At 36.4% G+C, this 20,849-nt stretch overlaps 1 protein-coding gene across 1 annotated transcript in view; it reads right to left on the bottom strand.

The window, feature by feature from the left end:
• Positions 1-20,849, bottom strand: part of TMEM131 (transmembrane protein 131) — a 238,990-nt gene that overhangs the window by 158,605 nt on the left and 59,536 nt on the right. Inside the window, exon 2 of the mRNA XM_047851472.1 lies at positions 19,482-19,543. Coding sequence (XP_047707428.1) covers positions 19,482-19,543 — 62 coding nt within the window. The remainder of the gene's footprint in view (positions 1-19,481; positions 19,544-20,849) is intronic.

The raw sequence follows: 20,849 nt of genomic DNA, 5'->3' as shown, positions 1-20,849 counted from the left end.
CATAGAACATGGGTGTGGAGGAATAAAAATTTAGTGTTTCTAAAATAAGTTCAAACCTAAGTGACCATCAACTTAATATTGACTGCTATCTGCATAAGATGTATGTATGAACCTAATGGAAACTACAAATCAAAAGCCAGTAATAGATATGCAAAAAATAAAAAGGAATCCAAGCATATCACTAAAGAAAGCCATCAAACAACAAAGGAAGATAGCAAGAGAAGAAAGTAACAGAGAACTACAAATACAACCATAAAACGGTTGACAAAATGGCAATCCCAAGTCCATATCTATCGATAATTACTCTGAATGTGAATGCACTGAATGATCCAATCAAAAGACACAGGGTGATGGAATGGATAATAAAGCAAGACCCTTCTATATACAGCCTAGGGGAGACTCATCTCAGACCTAAAGAAACATGCAGATTGAAAGTCAAGGGATGGAAAAATATGTACTATGCAAAATGAAACAAAAAGAAAGCTGGAGTAGCACACTTTTATCACAAAAAAAAGGGACGTTAAATTTTTTTAAGTTTATTTATTTGGAGAGAGAGAAAGCACAAGTCGGGGAGGGGAGAAAGCAGAGAGAGAGGGAGAGAGAGAATCCCAAGCAGGCTCCACACAGTCAGCACAGAGCCTGATGTGGGGCTTGAAACCCACACACTGCAAGATCATGACCTGAGCAGAAGTTGGATGAGCCAACTGAGCCACCCGGGCTCCCTGACAAAAAAAGTGGACTTTAAAACAAAGACCGTAACAAGAGAAAAGAAGGATGCTACATAATGATAAATAAAACAATTTAACAAGAGAATACAACAAATGTAAATATTTATGCACCAAATATGAGAATACCTAAGTATATGAAGCAACTTTTAACAGACATATAGAAACTGACAGTATTACAGTAATAGTAGGGGACTTTAGAAAAGTGAACAGATCATCCAGACAGAAAATCAACAAGGAAGCAATGGCTTTGAATGACATATTGGGCCAGAGGACCTAACAGATATATTCAGAACATTCCATCCCCAAGCAGAATACACATTCTTTTTAAGTGCACAAGGAACATTATCCCAGATAGATGACATGTTAGTTCACAAACAAATCTCAATAAACTCAGAAAGACTGAAATCATACCATGCATCTTTGCTGACCACAACAGTATGAAAATAGACATCAATCTCAACAAAAATATCTGCAAAGAACACAAATACATGGAGGGTAAATAACATGCTATATATTCATGTGTAACATACAATAAATGATTCAATCAAGAAATCAAAGAGGAAATAAAAAAATACATGGAGAGAAATGAAAATAAAAACACAATGGTCCAAAATCTTTAGGATGCAGCAAAGAACCCCAGCTTAAGAAGCAAGAAAAATCTCAAATAATTAAAAACTCTACACCTACAGGAGCTAGAAAAAGAGGGAAAAAAATCCAGCAGAAGGAAGGAAATAATGAAGATTAGAGCAGAAATAAATGAAACAAGAGACTTAAAAAACAATGAACAGAACAAGGAAACCAGGAGTTTGTTCTTTGAAAAGACAAACATCAGTGATAAACCTTTACCGAGACTCATCCAAAAGAGAGAGAGAGAGAGAGAGAGAGAGAGAGAGACAGAGACAGAGACAGAGACAGGAGTCAAGTAAATAAACTCAGAAATGAAGGAGGAGTGGGGCACCTAGGTGTCTCAGTTGGTTAAGCATCTGGCTTGACTTCAGCTCAGGTCGTCATCTTGAGGTTTTTTAGTTCCAGACCTGCACTGGGCTCTGTGCTGACAGCTCAAACAAAGCCTGCTTAGGATTCTCTCTCTCCCTCTCTCTTTCTGCCCTACCCCATTCGCACTTTCTCTCAATATAAATAAACTTTTAAAAAAGAAATGAAGGAGGAGAAATAACAACTGAAACCACAGAAATGTAAAGGATTACAACAGAATATTTTGAAAAACTATATGCCAACAAATTGGGCAACCTAGAAGAAATGGATACATTTCTAGAAACATAAGTTTCCAAAACTGAATCTGGAAGAAATAGAAAATTTGAACGGACTGACTACCAGCAACGAAATTGAATTAGTATTAAAAAAACTCCCAACAAACAAAAGTCCAGGCAGGACCACAAAGATTCATCAGTAGGTGACTTCTACCAAACATTTAAAGAAAGGTTAAACTGTTCTTGTCAAAATATTCCAAAAAATAGGAGAGGTAGGAAAGCTTCCAAATTCATTCTACAAGGCGAGCATTACACTGATACCAAACCCAGATAAAGACACTACAAAAAAGGAAAATTACAGGCCACTATCTGTGATGAATATAGATACAAAAACCCTCAACTGGGCTTGCTAAAATATTAGCAAACCGAATTCAACAATACATAAAAAAAAAAATCATTCACCATACTCAAGTGGGATTTATTCCTGGGATACAAGAGTGGTTCAATATTTATATGATCATCTCAACAGATGCAAAAAAAGCATCTGACAAAGTACAACATCCATTCATAATAAAAACTCTCAACAAAGTAGGTGTAGAGGGTATATACCTCAACATAATTAAGGCCATATAAGAAGAACCCATAACTAACATCATAATGGTAAAAAACTGAGACTTTTCTTGTAAGGTCAAGAACAAGATAAGGATGTCCACTCTACCTATTTTATTCAGTATATTACTGGAAGTCCTAGCCACAGGAATCAAATAAGAAAAAGAAATAAAAGACATCCAAATTGGTAAGGAAGAAGTAAAACTTTCACTATTTGCAGATGACATATTATATACAGAAAACCCTAAAGGCTTCATAAAAACAAAAACAAAACCCTACTAGAACTGATTAATGAATTGATGGAAGTTGCATGATACAAAATTAATATACATTGCATTTCTATATACTAATAATGAAGTGGCAGGAAGAGAAATAAAAAAAAAATAATCCCATTTACAATTGCACTCCAAATAATAAAATACTTAGAAATAAACTTAACCAAGGAGGTAAAAGTTCTGTACTCTGAAAACTATAAAATACTGATGAAAGAAGCTAAAGATATGAACAAATGGAAAGATATTCCATGTTCACGGATTGGAAGAGTTAATATTGTAAAATTACTACCCATACCATACTACATACATACATACATACATACATACATATCCAAAGAACTACCCAAAGCAATCTACAGATTTAATGCAATCCCTATCAAATACCAAAAACATTTTTCACAGAATTAGGACAAATAATAGTAACATTTGTATGGGAACACAAGAGACCCTGAATAGCCAAAGCAATCTTGAAAAAAAAGAACAAAGTTGGTGGTATCACAATCCCAAATTTTAAGATATACTACAAAGCTATACTAATCAAATCAGTGTTGTACTGCCACACATGCATGTGTGAGCGTGCGTGCACACACACACACACACACACACACACACACACACGGGACACATAGATCAATGGAACAGAATAGAAAGTCCAGAAGTAAACTCGTGATTTTATTGTCAATTAATCTACAACAAAAGAAGGAAGAATATACAAAGGGAAAATGATGGTGTCTTCAATAAATGGTGCTGGGAAAACTGGACAGTTACATGCAAAAGAATGAAATGGAGCACTTTCTTATGCCATACACAAAAATAAACTCAAAATTGATTAAAGACTTAAATTGATACCAGAAACTATAAAACTCCTAGAAGAAAATACAGGCAATAATTTCTTTGACATTGGCCATGGAAACTTTTCTAGGTCTGTCTCCTAAGGAAAGGGAAACAAAAGCAAAACTATTGGGACTACGCCAAAATAAAAAACTTTTGCACAGTGAAGGAAACCATCAACAAAATGAAAAGGCAATCTACTGAATGAGAGAAGATATGTGCAAATCATATATGCAATAAGGCGTTAACATCCAAAACATATAAAGAATTTATATAACACCAAAAAAACAAAAAACAAAATCTGATTTAAAAATGGGCAGAGGACCTGAATAGACATTTATCCAAAAAAAGACATACAGATGGCCAACAGACACATGAAAAGATGCTCAACATCACTAATCATCAGTGAAATGAAAATTAAAACCACAATGAGATATCATGTTACACCTGTTAAAATGGCTAAAATTAAAAACACAAGAAATAAGTGCTGGTGAGCATATGTGGAGAAAGAAACGTACATGCATTGTTGGTGGGAATACAAATTAGCTCTGCCACCATGAAAAACAGTATGGAGGATCCTCAAAAAATTAGCAATAGAATTACCATATGATTCAGTAATTCCACTGCTGGGTATTTACCCAAAGAATAAGAAAACACGAATTCAAAAAGATATACTTATCCCTATGCTCAATGCAGCATTATTTACATGAGCCAAGATATGGAAGCAATCTAAGTGTCCATGGATAGATGAATAAAGAAGATGTGGTATGTATATACAATAGACTATTACTGACCATAAAAAAGAATGAAATCTTGCCATCTGCAACAAAATGGATGGACTAGAGGGTTATAGTGCTAAATGAAATGAGTTAGACTGAGAAAGATAAATACCACATGGTTTCACAGATATGTGGGACTTAAGAAACAAAACAAACAAAAGAAACGAAACCAAATTCTTTTTTTTTTTTTTATAAAAAAAATTTTTTTTAACGTTTTTATTTATTTTTGGGACAGAGAGAGACAGAGCATGAACGGGGTAGGGGCACAGAGAGAGGGAGACACAGAATCGGAAACAGGGTCCAGGCTCCGAGCCATCATCCCAGAGCCTGACGCGGGTCTCGAACTCATGGACCGCGAGATGGTGACCTGGCTGAAGTCGGACGCTCAACCGACTGCGCCACCCAGGCGCCCCAAAACCAAATTCTTAAATACAGAAAACACTACTGGTGGCCAGATGGGAGGTGGGTGGGTGGGATGGGTGATATAGAAAAAAGGGGATCAAGAGGGTACTTTTCTTTTCTTTTTTTTTTAGTGTTTATTTATTTATGTGAGAGACAGAGAGACAGCATGTGAGTGGGGGAGGGGCAGAGAGAGAGAAAGACACAGAATCAGAAGCAGGCTCCAGGCTCTGAGCTGTCAGCACAGAGCCCAACACGGGGCTTGAACTCATAAACTGCGAGATCATGACCTGATCCAAAAGTTGGACACTTAACTGACTGAGCTACCCAGGCGCCCCAAGAGTACACTTTCTTTGATGCACACTGAAAAGTGTATGGGATTGTTTAATCATTATATTGTATTACCTGAAACTAATATAACACGGTATATTAATTGTACTTGAATTAAAAAAAAAAATACTGAGACCTAATGGTGGCCCCTCATGATCTGTCCTGAAACAGGTCCCACATGCACTTGTAAAGAATGTGTGTGCTTCTGTTATTGGATAGAATGTTGTATATATGTGCATTAGATCTATTTGTTTTATTGTATTAAGTCTTCTATTTCCTTATCTTCTGTCTGGTTTTTCTAGCCACTTGTGAGAGTGGAATATTGAAGTCTACAGATATTATCTGAAATTATTTCTCCTTTCTGTCACTTTTGCTTCATATATTTTGATGGTCTATTGTTGCACCAATCTTTATTTTATTTTATTTTTTTTGACTTAACTCAATGCAAGTTTACTTTCTTTTTTTTTTTTTTTTAATACATGAAGTTTATTGTCAAATTGGTTTCCATACAACACCCAGTGCTCATCCCAAAAGGTGCCCTCCTCAATACCCATCACCCACCCACCCTTCCCTCCCACCCCCCATCAACCCTCAGTTTGTTCTCAGTTTTTAAGAGTCTCTTATGCTTTGGCTCTCTTCCACTCTAACCTTTTTTTTTTTTTCTTCCCCTCCCCCCATGGGTTTCTATTAAGTTTCTCAGGATCCACATAAGAGTGAAACCATATGGTATCTGTCTTTCTCTGTATGGCTTATTTCACTTAGCATAACACTCTCCAGTTCCATTCACGTTGCTACAAAGGGCCATATTTCATTCTTTCTCATTGCCACGTAGTACTCCATTGTGTATATAAACCACAATTTCTTTATCCATTCATCAGTTGATGGACATTTAGGCTCTTTCCATAATTTGGCTATTGTTGAGAGTGCTGCTATAAACATTGGGGTACAAGTGCCCCTATGCATCAGTACTCCTGTATCCCTTGGGTAAATTCCTAGCAGTGCTATTGCTGGGTCATAGGGTAGGTTTATTTTTAATTTTTTGAGGAACCTCCACACCGTTTTCCAGAGTGGCTGCACCAATTTGCATTCCCACTAACAGTGCAAGAGGGTTCCCATTTCTCCACATCCTCTCCAGCATCTATAGTCTCCTGATTTGTTCATTTTGGCCACTCTGACTGGCGTGAGGTGATACCTGAGTGTGGTTTTGATTTGTGTTTCCCTGATGAGGAGCGACATTGAGCATCTTTTCATGTGCCTGTTGGCCATCCAGATGTCTTCTCTAGAGAAGTGTCTATTCATGTTTTCTGCCCATTTCTTCACTGGGTTATTTGTTTTTCGGGTGTGGAGTTTGGTGAGCTCTTTATAGATTTTGGATACTAGCCCTTTGTCCGATATGTCATTTGCAAATATCTTTTCCCATTCTGTTGGTTGCCTTTTAGTTTTGTTGGTTGTTTCCTTTGCTGTGCAGAAGCTTTTTATCTTCATGCGGTCCCAGTAGTTCATTTTTGCTTTTAATTCCCTTGCCTTTGGGGATGTGTCAAGTAAGATATTGCTACGGCTGAGGTCAGAGAGGTGTTGCACCAATCTTTATAACCGTTATATATTCCTGCTATGTTGAGACTTTTAATAATAAATAATGTCCTGGGGCATCTAGGTGTCTCAGTTGGTCGAGTGTCCAACTATGGATTTTGGCTCAGGTAATGACCTCACAAGTGTGAGATCAAGCCCCATGCTGGGCTCTCTCTCTCTCTGCCCCTCCCTCACTTACGCACACACATGCACTCTCTACCAATAAATAAATAAATAAATAAATAAATAAATAAATAAATAAATAAATAAAATAGAATAAAATAATGTCCTTTGTCTCATGTAATTTTTTTTTTCAACGTTTATTTATTTTTGGGACAGAGAGAGACAGAGCATGAACGGGGAGGGGCAGAGAGAGAGGGAGACACAGAATCGGAAGCAGGCTCCAGGCTCTGAGCCATCAGCCCAGAGCCTGACGCGGGGCTCGAACTCACAGACCGCAAGATCGTGACCTGGCTGAAGTCGGACGCTTAACCGACTGCGCCACCCAGGCGCCCCTCATGTAATTTTTTTTTAACTGAGAGTTGCTGGAGGGGTGTTGGGTGTGGTTGTGGGGCTGAATGGGTGATGGGCATTAAGGAGGGCACTTGTTGGGATGAGTACTGGGTGCTAGAGTTTAGTGGAACTCTACTCCTGAAATCATTATTTAAAAAAAGAGAAATTTATTTCTCAGTTCTGGGGGCTGAAGTCTGAGATCAGGTTACAAGCATGTTGGATAAAGGTTCCCTTCTGTTTTGTAGTCTTCTTGTATCCTAACATGGCAGAAGAAGAAAGGGATCGCTCTGGGGTCTCTTACTAAAAAAAATTTATGAGAGTTCCACACTCATAACTTAATCACCCTAATCATGCTAGACATTATTTTTTCATTGATGACTTTTGGAAGGACACATTCAGACCATATCACCAACTTTTAGCTTCCAATTTACTTTTGTTTTTGTATCTAAACTGATTCTCTTGTGGACACCATATACTTGGGTCATGTGTTCTTATCTATTCTGCCAATTGCCATCTTCTGATTGAAGTTTAATCCATTTGCATTTAAACTAATTATCGATAAGGAAGAATTTGTCATTTTGCTTTGTTTTCTTTATGTCTTACATTTTTGGTTTCTCAGTTTCTCCATTACTGCCTTCTTTTGTGTTTCATTCATTTGGTAGTGTACCATTTTGATTCCTTCCTCATTTCCTTTGCTCTGTATTTTTTATTTTCTTCATTGTTACCATAGAGATTATAATGATCTTAAATATTTAACAAACTAGTTGAAATTAATACCAACTTACCTTCAATAGTACACTTACTTCTGTCATTTTGATATTTATTTTCTATATGCCTTATAGCTTTTTTTGGCCATTTCATTCTTTACTTTCATTTTTGTGTTTAGCTGATTTTTGTATGTGTTTAGCTGACTTCTGTAACAAAATGTTCAAATTCCTTTTGTGTATTTTCTTTTTTTTTTGAAAATCTTTTTTTGTTTTAGTTTACTTATTTTGAGAAAGCAAGCATGAACAGAGGAGGGACAGAGAAAGATATAATTCCAAGCAGGCTCCATGCTGTCAGTGCAGAGCCCAATACAGGGCTCAGTCTCACAATCCATGAGATCATGACCTGAGCTGAAATCAAGAGTCAGATGCTCAGCCGACTGAGCCACCCAGGCACCCCATTTCTGTGTATTTTCTAGTTATTTTCTTCATGGTTTTCAAGGGGATTTAATCTTAGAGTTATAACACTCTAACTTGAATTTATATCAAATGAACTTCAACAATATACAGAAACTGTACTTCTTTATGGACCCATCCCTATACCTTTCAGTTACTGATGTCACAAAATTTCATCTTTATATATTGTGTGTCCAAAACCACAGACTAATAATTCTTTTAAATACATTAGTCTTTAACCTATGTAGAAAACAAACTGTGAAATTACAAACCAAAGTTACAATAATCCTAGCTTTTAGGCTATTAATTGTCATTTAAAAAATGCATTAGTTTCTTAAATCACATGAAAAACAAAAAAAGGAGTTTCAAACCATTCTTATAACCAGCTTTTATAATTGCCCCTGTATTTATTTTTACTGTGATCTTTGTTTCTTCATATGGCTTTGAGTTGTTGCCTAGTGTCCTTTCATTTTAAACTCACAGGACTCCCTTTAGCATCTCTTACAAGGCAGGTCTAACAGTAGTAAACTTCCTCAGCTTTTGTTTATCTGGGAATGTCTTAATTTATTTTTCACTTTTAAAGAACAGTCTGGCCTGATACAGGATTCTTGGTTAGTAGTTTTTATTTGTTTTAGTATTGTGAATGTATCAGCTCACTGTCTTCTGGCCTCCAAAGTTTGTAATGAGATATCTGTTAATAATCTTACTGCTTTTGCTTTCAAGAGTCTTTCAAAAGTTTTATTGTAACATGTCTCAGAGTGGGTCTCTTTAAGTTCATTTTACTTAGAGTCCGCTGAGCTTCCTTGATGCTTATATTCATGTCTTTCATTAAATTTGTGACATTTTCAGTCATTATTTCTTTTAATACTCTGTCTCTTTCCTTCTGGCACTCCCACAATGCATATGCAGGCCTGCTTGATGGTGCCCTACAGGTCTCTTAGTCTATGTTTACTTTTCTCTAATCATTTACTTCAGATTCGGAATTTCAATGTTCTATCTTCAAGTTCACTGATTCTTTCTTCTGTCTGCTCAAATCTACCTTTGAACTTCTCTGCCGGAATTTTCATTCCAGCTACTGTACTTTGAGATCTAGATTTTCTTTTTTGGCTTCTTCCCCACTCCAGCTTCACTGAAGAGTAACTGGAAAATTAAAACTATATAAGTATACAATGTGATGTTTTCATAAACATACACATTGTGAAATGATCACCACAAACGAGCTAGTTAACATATCCATCACTTCAGTTACCTTTTCAGGGGAGTAAAAGCTGTTAAGATCTCTTAGCAAATTTCAAGTATACAATACAGTATTACCAAATGTACTCACCCTGCTGTATGTACATTAAACTTTGAAAAGTTATTCATCTTGTATAACTGACATGTTGTACCCTTTGACCCAACCATTGTATCCCCATTTCCCACAACCTGTAGGCTCTGGCAACATCATTCTACTCTACTTCTATGAATTTGACATTTTCAGATTTCACATATAAGTGAGATCGTGCAGTATTTGTCTTTCACATAATATAATGTCCTCCAGATTAATCCATGTTTTTGCAAATAGCAGTATTTCTTTCTTTTTTTTAGGGCTGAATAATATTCCTATGGGCTTTTTTCCCTGTATCTTGGCTATTGAGAATAATATTTCTCCTTTCTGATATTTCTCCCTTCGGATCTGTTAACACTTGCTTTATATATTTAGAGACCCTCACGTTGAGTGCCTATATATATATTTATAGTTGTTACATCCTCATAATGAATTGGCCCTTTTATCACTATATTATCACCTTCTTTGTCTCTTATGATAGTCTCTGACTTAAAGTGTACTTTTTTGTCTGATGTAATAGCCACTCCCACTTTTTCTAGTTACTGTTTGCGTGGAATATCTATTCCCAAGCCTTTCAACATATGTGTGTTCATAAAACTAAAGGGAGACTCCTATAGGCAGCATATGGTTGGATATTGGTTATTTTATTTTATTTTATTTTATTTTATTTTATTTTATTCAGCCACTCTATATGTCTTTTGATTGGTGAATTTAATCCATTCAATTTAAAATTTTTTAAATATTTTATTTATTTCTGAGAGTGAGAGAGAGAGTGTGTGAGAGGGGGAGAGGCAGAGAAGAGAAGGAGACACAGAATCTGGAGCAGGCTTCAGGCTCTGAGCTGCCAGCACGGAGCCCGACGCGGGGCTCTAACTCCCAAACTGCGAGATCATGACCTGAGCCAAAGTCGGACACTTAACCGACTAAGCCACCCAGGCTCCCCTAATCCATTTACATTTAAAGTAATTATTAGTAAGTGGGGACTTACTGCTGCCATTCTATTAATTATTTTTCTGTCGATTTGTAGTGCCTTTGTTCCCTTTTCCTCTCTTGACACTCTTCCTTTGTAATCTGATGATTTTTCTTCTGTAGTGATATGCGTTGATATCTATTTTGTGTATCTGCTACACAAAGTTTTTCATTTCTGTCCACCATGAGACTTGCATAAAACACCTTTTATAACATTTTATTTTAAGCTAATAACAACTGAGCTTCAATCACATATGAAAGCTATACTTCTACCCCTTCTCCACACTTTATGTAATTGATGTCACAATTTACATCATTTATATTATTCATCCATTAACAAATTATTACAGTTATAGTTATTTTTCATACTTTTATATTTTATTTACGTTACAGTTGAAAGCTTATACTTTCATGTTTTCATGTTGCTAACTGCTGTCTTTTCATGTTAGCTTGAATAGCTCCCTTTAGCATTTTTTTGTGAGGCAGGTCTAGTGGTGATGAACTTCAACTTTTGTCTGGGAAAATGTTTATTTCTCCATTTCTGAAGGACAGCTTTGCTGGGTATAGTATTCTTCTCAGTATTCTTTCAGTACTTTGAATTTATCATCACATTGTCTCCTGGCCTGAAAGATTTCTGCTGAGAAATCAGTTGACTGTCTAATCAGCGCTCCTTTGTGAAAAGTCGCTTTTCTCTTGCTGCTTTCACAACTCTCTTTGACAATTTGATATAATGTGTTTCAGTGTAGATCTCTTTAAATTTAATGCATCTGGAATCCTGGGGTCTTTATGAATCTGGATGCCCATTTCCCTCCCAAGATTTGGTAACTTTTTAGTCATTTCTTTAAATAGGCTTTCTTTTTTTTTTTTCCAACGTTTATTTATTTTTGGGACAGAGAGAGACAGAGCATGAACGGGGGAGGGGCAGAGAGAGAGGGAGACACAGAATCGGAAACAGACTCCAGGCTCCGAGCCATCAGCCCAGAGCCTGACGCGGGGCTCGAACTCCCGGACCGCGAGATCGTGATCTGGCTGAAGTCGGACGCTTAACCGACTGCGCCACCCAGGCGCCCCGTTTGGATCTTGATTTAAATAACTAAAGTATGAAAAAGAATTTTTGAAATGGTAGAAGAAAAGGGATACAGACCAACCAGGTATTACATGATATTAGATGTTCTGGCTATCTAACGGTGCATAATAAAACACTCCAAAGTTCAACAGCTTAAAACAGCATTTTATTATTATCCTTCACATTCTTCTGGGCTGACTAGACTCAGTTGGTTAGATCTCACTTGATGTTACTCAAATGGCTGCCATAAGATGCAAGTTGTGGCTGATTCATCTGAAGGTTTAAATGTGCTGCTCATCCACAGTGGCAGAAAAGGGATGATGGCTGGTAGGTGGGCACTCAACTGGGACCACTGACTGTAGGACTATATGGGGGCTCCCCATGTGGCTTAGGATTTTCACATCATGGCAACTGGGTCCCAAGAGAAATGTCCCAATTTCTAGAGGTCCAAGAGACCCAGGTAAAAGCTGCCAAGTTTCTGATGATCTAGTATTAGTAGTACCAGAATGCTGTCATGCTGTATTCATCAGGATACTATTATTATCATTGCTATACACAATATATATGCATTTAGTTATCCACATATTTTTATTTTTAATGCTCTTTATCCTTTGCATTTCTAAGCTTCTGAGGTAATTTACCTTCAAGCTGAAGAATATCCTCTATTATTTCCTTCGGTGCAAATCTTCTGGTGACAAATTCTCTATGTTCTTGTCTGTTTGAAAATGCCTGTGTTTTTCTTTACACACGAAGAACATTTTCACTGGGTATAGAATTCTAGTTCAATTTTTTTCATTAATTTAATTTTTTTTTTTTTTTTTTTTGCCTCCAATTGTTTCAGTTTATAATTCAGCTGTCAGGCTAATTCTAGCTTCTTTGAAGGTCTTCTTTTTTTCTCTGGTTGGTTTTAGAATGTATCTCTTTGCCTTTGATAGTCAGTTGTTTTACTGTATACTGCTCAGATCTCTGTAAAAGGAAGAACTTGCCATCCAAGCTATGAAAAATGCTGTTAGCTATCAGCCTGTGACTGCAGTACCTGACTGTAGTGACTAAGGTAAGGCCAAGTTCTTTTTGAGCAACTCCCAGCCAATGAATAGGCCCAGCAGGTATAGTAGGGCCTGGCTATCTCTGGATATGCTTCCAAAAAGCAGCCATTACTCCACAATTCCCCAGTGATTTGCCAAGATATAGCAACCCTGTCTGAGGTTCTCCCTGCCCAATCATGTTTCCTTCCCCTTATGTTTCAAAGGCATTAGCCCTCAATAAATCTCTTGCACTCCTAACTCTGTCTTAGGATCTTGCTAAGAACCCCAACTGACACATATGATAAAGGATATCTGGGGGTGGGGGTGGAGAAAAAACTATAGTAAACAACATTCTTAACAGTGAAATGCCGAAGGTTTATCTGAGATGAGTTATTGGTCAAAGATGCCTACTAAATACCACTTATATTCAACATCATGCTGGCTGTAGCCAGTAAAGTAATGCAAGAAAAAATAAAAAGAATTTAAAACTAAAAGCATTGGAAAGTTAGAAATAAAATGTTATTATTAACCTCAGATTGTGATAGTTTATGGACCTAGTTCAGAGCATCTAGAGATAAGTTAATAGCATCAATAAGCAATTTAGCTAGTTTGCAGAGTAAAAGTCAAAATATAAAAAACAATTGTATTTCTACATTTTATGTTGAGCCATATGAATTACCACTTTTAGAGATGAGAACAGGCAAGAGAGCCCAGAAATTGATTCATGCATACATGCCTACTTGACTTATGAATAAAGTGTCACTGAAGAATACTGGGGAAAAAATATTGGGGAACAGTTAATAAAGGGTGCTGGGACAAGTGAATATCTATATGAGAAATAAAACCCTGACCTCACACCAATAACAAAAATCGATTCCAGTTAGAATTAGTGCTATAATTGTGAAAGGCAAAACAATAAATTTCTATATTCTAGACAATAATACAGGAGAATAATTTTTTAAACCTTTTTTTTTTTTTAATGTTTATTTAGTTTTGAGAGAAAGAGGAGAGAGGCAGAGAGGCAGACTGAGGATCCGAAGCGAGCTCTGCACTGACAGCAGAGAGCCCCACACAGGCCTCGAACTCATGAACCATGAGATTATGACCTGAGCTGAAGTCTGACACTTAGCTGGCTGAGCCACCCAGGGGCACCCAGGAGAACATTTTTATGACCGTGGATAAGAAAGTATTTCTTGAACGGTACACAAAAAACATCAACTGTAATGTGTAAGACTGAGAGCTTAAACTACAATAAAATTAAAATTAATTAAAACTAAGAACTTCTGTTCATCAAAGTCACCATTATGTGTGGAAGGGATGATCACAAGTAGGAAAAGATATTTCTTATACATATAATCACAACTGTATCCAGAATTTATAAAGAACTCCTAAAAAACAAGAAGGAAAAAGATATGCAACCCAACAGTTAAATAGGGAAAAAGATTTAACTTAGATTTCACAAAAGTTGATATCCAAATGGTTAAATAAACACGAAAAGTTGCTCCACCTTATTAGGAATTAGGGAATTGTAAATTATCTCCACAAAAAGATACCATTACCTACTCTTCAGAATAATTTTTTAAAAAAACATTATGAAGTATTGTAGAGGAATTCCTGATGATGGGACTGTACACTAGAACAAGCACTTTGGAAAACCACATGGTATTATGTATTAAAATAGAAGCTTAATACCCTATGTCCCAGCAGTTGCACTTAACTCCACCAGAAACGCATATATATGTTCACCAAGAGACAGCATTTACTTATAAGAGCCAAAACTGGAAACAAGTGAAATGTCAATCAACAGCATAAATTATATATATACGTACACACACACACACACATATATATATATATGTATATATATGCATATATACATACACACACATATACATATTGGGGCATATCCACATAATGCAATACTATTCAGTGATGAAAATGGATAACTATGGCCACATTCAATAGCACAGAGAATCTTAGAAACATAACACAAGAAAAAGCAGCTGGAAAAAAAAAATACAAACTGTATGAAGTTCAAAAAACAGATGAAACCATAGTGTTTAGAGACACATGCTCAGATGGTAAGACTTCTAGGGAAAGAAATTACCATAAACCTCAGGACTATGGGCAACTTTGGGGATAGTGACTGGGAGAGAGCCTCAGAGGGAACTCAGGAGAGTGTTTAGTTTTTAACTAGGGTGGTAGTTGTTTATAGGTGTTGGCTTTGAGGAAAAAAAGCCCACATTTTATGCATGTATGTATGAATTATATCTCACAATAAATGCTTTAATTAAAGAAAAAGAAATAATCAAATTCTTGGACATCTTTTACACTCCTTGGAAGACGACTCTAATTAAGTGGTTAGAAGATTACCTACACTAGGCCACCTCTAGAATGAACATGATTTATCTTCTAGACTGCAAAGCTTCCAGTGGCTTCATCTCCTTTTAGTTACAGAAACTAAACAAGTCATCTAGGAGCTAAAGTTTTCCCCACTAACCTCTGTAACAATAACCTCTTTAACTCCTGTTAAGTTTTACTATAGCTATCTTTAAAAATTAGTATCTTTTAAATGTAAGTTCATCCAAGAACAAGTATATGCTCATTTTTTCAATTGGGTGTTTTCGTGTGTTGCAAATAACTGTCTAGTTAAGGAAGATCTCCATAGTGCTTTCCAAACCAACCTAACAGAATAGGAGGCAAACTTTCCACAATCTTTCCCTCAACTGTCCTCTGAGAAGATTGGGAAAAGAGTTATTTCTGTAATATGAACAAAAGATTCTTTGGCTGACTAACCACAGTCCTGCAACTGATATACTGGGGCACAACAAGAAGTGGAACCCATTACCTATTGTGTGTATATAAAAAGATCTCTTAGACCTGCACTGTCTTCTAATCACAGCATTTAGGAATTTATCTTTCCCCTAAGGCAACCTTGTTACTTTTCAGGAGGCAGAGCAATGGAAAGTATAAAGCCTAAGAGCTTTGGAATCAAACTTGCTTCTTATTCTTCTTGTACTCCTTATTTGTACTGAAATTTTGGGCCAGTTAATGAACTAGCTGAGACTCCAGCAAGTACTTAAAAAATACTAATTGTAGCCACCTCTGCCTTAGGCACCTGAAAGCCAGGTAGTGAGTTGAGATAATAGATGCCTAGATGTTATGAGAACAACCAATGAGCGCACAATGAACAGTCAGAAAAGAGTATTTCTGTTTCTTGACCAAAGTGAGATAACAAAATTAGGTGGTACTATAGTTATGAGCTTGCTTGCTTGCTTCATTTATTTGTTTATTTATTACTATTTTTTAATGTTTATTTATTTTTGAGAGAGAGAAAAACACAGAGTACAGGCAGCGGAGGAGCAGAGAGAGAGGGAGACACAGAATCCAAAGCAGGATCCAGTCTCTGAGCTGTCAGCATGGAGCCTGATGTGGGGCTTGAATTCATGAACCGTGAGATCATAACCTAAACCGAAGTTGGAGCTTACATGACTGGAGCCACCCAGGCACCCCATATAGTTATGAGCTTTAGAAAGCAAAACTCTGCATGTGTTTTCAACTTGAACGTTAGAAAGCTTGCCTCCCAACATCTTAAAAATCTGTTTACTGTTCTGGTAGAATAGTAAAATAAATAAATTAAAAAGCTAGGCTTTTCCTTGGGCTTCATCTTCGTTTGTAAGAAAGTTAGATTAGGAAACAGATTAAGGCTTTTAAAAATATCTTTTGTTATTCAATCTATCAAAGGAACAGCCAACCATTCTGATCAGTTAGGATTGGAATGATCATTAGAGATACCTGGCATGCACACCCTATGGTGATGAGTCTTCTGTTGAGAAGTGTCTATGTTCCCCTCAGGCATGGTTTCATCCTTCTATATTCTATATACCAAATCTTAGTAGCCTTGCCAAACAGGAATGGCAATGGCCAAAGCACCAATGATAGAAAATGTGGGCTTTTCTGTGATTACTGTGATTTCTAATCGTAACCTAATATTAGTAGTGGTAATCCAGGGAACGCACTAGAAGAACTGCACATGCATGGTGCTGTGTTAAGAGCTCTGAAAGCAGACAGGCTGAGTACTTACTGGATGTTGGATTTCTGCTCTCATAATTGAATACTGAGCAAATTATTTAATTTCTATAAGCCTCATTTCCCTTATCTTTAAAAAACAAGGAAGGCAAATACAAAATTTGTAGCAAATTTTTATGAGTTTTGGCAATTTTTATGGACTTATCATCAATTAATTTTCAGGGCTTAAAAAGTTACTAAGAGCCAAGCCACATGAATGTAACATAAAATGTATGATCTGAGAAGGAATGCTCTCAGGCAAAATTCTCATTTTAAATAATGTAAAACAAGGCTGTTGCTTTGACTCTCTCTCTACGTTAGTTTTAATTGGAAAAAACGTGATATATATTCTGTCATAAGACTGCTACACATACATACTATCTGTTCCGATCATCCCATAAGAAACAAGAAATGGTTGAACCTACTGGCAAATTATCATCAGAAAGAGTGACAACATGAATTTTCATGTCAACATGAAAACTGTTGTTCCTGGGAAACATTCTTCAACATTAAAATGAACTATTTACTTGTATCTATTCAAAAAGGTCTATACTCTGCTACTTGGGGATAAACGATACACTATATACATAGCATCTTTGTATCAGACATTCTGCAGTAATCTTTGTGAGGTTTTATTGTGGCTGAGGTAACCAACTGGTACCGTCTGCCTTCAATACTGTTCCAGTCTAAAATTACCTTTGCCATAGAACTCTGAGGTCTCAACTCAGGTCTCTACCAAGCTCTTGTCCAAGCATTTCAGCAGACCCAAAGAGGATGAGGAAATCACATCCCAGGCCACAAGTTCCTCCATAGCCAAATCCATTTAGATAGGGATTGACAACCTCTCCCAACAAAAATATAAATCAAACTCCAGAATTTTCAAAATGAATTACTACTTGCAACCTAGGTGGGTGTCTATTTCCTAAAGGATATGGATCCTTCTTTAATCAATAAAGAAAAATGAATTTTCAAAAAATTCAGTCCTGATTTGCCTGTTATCTAGATCCCACAAACCACCTAAAGGGAGATATTTATTTTTTTTTTAATTTTTTTTTTTTAACGTTTATTTATTTTTGGGACAGAGAGAGACAGAGCATGAAGCGGGGAGGGGCAGAGAGAGAAGGAGAGACAGAATCGGAAGCAGGCTCCAGGCTCCGAGCCATCAGCCCAGAGCCTGACGCGGGGCTTGAACTCACGGACCACAAGATCGTGACCTGAGCTGAAGTCGGACGCTTAACCGACTGCGCCACCCAGGCGCCCCCTAAAGGGAGATATTTAAAACCGTCATTCCTATTGGTTCTCCAAGTTCTCACCTTGTAACAGATGAAATAACCAGATAACAAGACCAAGCTCATTTTCTAGTAAGGTGGCTCTATAAAATTTGACATTATATATCTTTAGTTTTTATTCAGTTTTTCAATATAAAAAGCTGTACAAAGACTTTTTTGTAAGTACCAAGCAGCCACTGCCTGCTGTGTTTCTCAACATCAGTTATGTAAAGGTATGAATGATATATTTATTTAAAAATTTGGAAGCAAGGAAAAAGTTAACATTCAGAACACTTACTTGCTTTATTTTCAGAGAAAAGGAACATTATAACCCATCACTTTTTTCCTTGCTCTCTTTGTTTGGCTTATTGTCTGAAATCTAAATTTATGATAAAATGTAAACAGAAATCTTATTTCAGGTCTCTAGCACAATTATTTTTTATATATTGCCTTAATGTAACGTTTAGTTTCCTGACATTATTATAAGCTACAGGGAATATTTTTTCAGAACTAAGTCATGTATTTAGTTATAATTAAGTAAATAAATACATCATAGGCAGCACCATGTAGGAAAGAGACAAACAATCACCTGGAGTGAGGAGACGAGAATTCTAACACCAGCCCCATTACCATAAAGTCATGGGATCTTCAGCACCTTTCTTAAATTAAACCTTGGAAAAACCGTACGTCATGCTACCAAATAGATGGTACTTGAAAACTGATGTTATAATTACAAAAGTGGTAAGTACTATAAGACAAGTACCAAATACAATAAAAGTTTGGAAGAAGGAAGAAAACACCTCAGTCATAAAAATCAGAGGGGTAGTTAAGTTGCTTTCACTCTCCCTCTTTCAGCTGTGAAATTCTAGAACTGGTTTTTAGCTAGGAAGACTAAAATGGGCTTCATGGGATATCTATGCTAGGTCTGAAAGGAAGGACATCAGATTATACTTTCTAATTTTAGGTATAACATGTTTAAAGATGTGGCTTAGACTGGCAACTAGAAAAGTGATATAGATGTACATCTACAGAACTTACACTCTAGAGAAGTCCTCTTCCAGGTAAATATTTTGAGGTCTGACACCCATACTTACAGCGCTAACCACCAATTCCACTGCTCCTGATCTGACTCTCCCAACCTAACCTTCCAACACTCCCCAGAAATATCTAATTTAAAAGGTAATTCATATAGCTAAGGAGGCTTTTATTATTACTAATGACTCTATTGACCTATCTGCATATAAAGCTCATAAAATATATTTCAAAGAAATCAGTTACACTTTTTAAAGGTAAATAACAATCGGATATTATTCAAGGTTTGACACTGAGATAATTTTTCAACTTAAAATAAAATTACCTGTAGTAGTCCTCCATCATCAAAACGTAATACTTCTATTATGCTCTCCGACTGAATAAATGCTGTGAAGGAAACAAAACATACTATCACTTTACAGGAACATAAATTTCATTTAAATATCTTTTACCTTAAAATTAATAAATACAATTCCACATTAAAAAAAAAACGTACTGCTTGAGGGTGATGGTTAAAGAGGAAAATGCGATACTTCAGGATTTTAGCAACTATGAAATGCTTTAAAAATAAAACAATACAACCCAATTAGAAAGCAGTTTTTAACAACCTATAGGCAGTGTAAGCCACTTGCAAAATATCTATTCCTGCTATACTCCCAGAAAGCACAAAACAGTCAAATTCAACTAGATGCAACTGGTTATTTTCACCGACAGATTAACCAAAAATATCACAAGCACATGGAAAAGATCATTAGAGGATTCTACTTCCCCCAAGAAAGATAAGCTGACGTTCTGTATCATCTGCTCTTTTATAGCAATGACAAGACCTGGCATCATCAGTCAAGAGAGACTTGGAGAGAAAATGGGCATGGAAAATGGCAAGAGGAGATTATTCTGTTCCAAGAAACTGAGTATAGTGCAAACACGATATTTAGAAAGCTGAACTTTCACCATATAATCTGGTGATTGCGCTCACAGGTATTTATGCAACTGATTTGAAAACTTATGCCCACATGAAAATCTGCAAGCAATTCTGTATAGCAGCTCTATTCATAATCACCCAAAACTGGACATAATCAAGATGATGTCCTTCAATAGATGAGTAGATAGACAAACTGTAGTACATCCTACAAGAGAATATTATTCAGTAACAAAAAATAAAATAAAAAGCCACACACTGTATGATTCCAAGGATATGACATTCTGGGAAAGGTTATACTATAGAGATGGTAAAAAGACCAATGGTTGCTAGAAGTTTGGGGAGAGGAAGGAAGACATGAATAAGTGAAGCAAAGGAAATTTTTCAGAGCAGTGAAACGATTCTATATGACACTGGAACAGTGGATTCACAGCACTACACATTCTTCAAAACAGAACTTTAGAGTGAATCTAATGTATGCAATTAAAAAAATCATTTTGGAGATCAGGGGATCCCACGATGAAATGCAGAATATGACAAAACCATTTAGCTCTATTACAAATGTATGAAACCGCCTCATTGAAGGAGGGGTAAAGTGGAAGGAGGAGCTGACATAAGTAATGTGAAAGTGAGGGAATCTCTAAGACTAATGGTGAAAGAAATTGTATATAAGCATTATATTCTGGTTGATAAAGTTACTTCTCATGGGAGCTTAGGTTAAGTATTCTGATGCCACTATACATGGAATACGGGAATTGAACAATTAAATACATG

The sequence above is a fragment of the Prionailurus viverrinus genome, chromosome A3, assembly GCF_022837055.1.
Source record: "Prionailurus viverrinus isolate Anna chromosome A3, UM_Priviv_1.0, whole genome shotgun sequence".
Taxonomy (NCBI): domain Eukaryota; kingdom Metazoa; phylum Chordata; class Mammalia; order Carnivora; family Felidae; genus Prionailurus; species Prionailurus viverrinus.
Note: the sequence above shows the minus strand (reverse complement) of the source record. Positions and strands in the feature narration are given on the sequence as shown.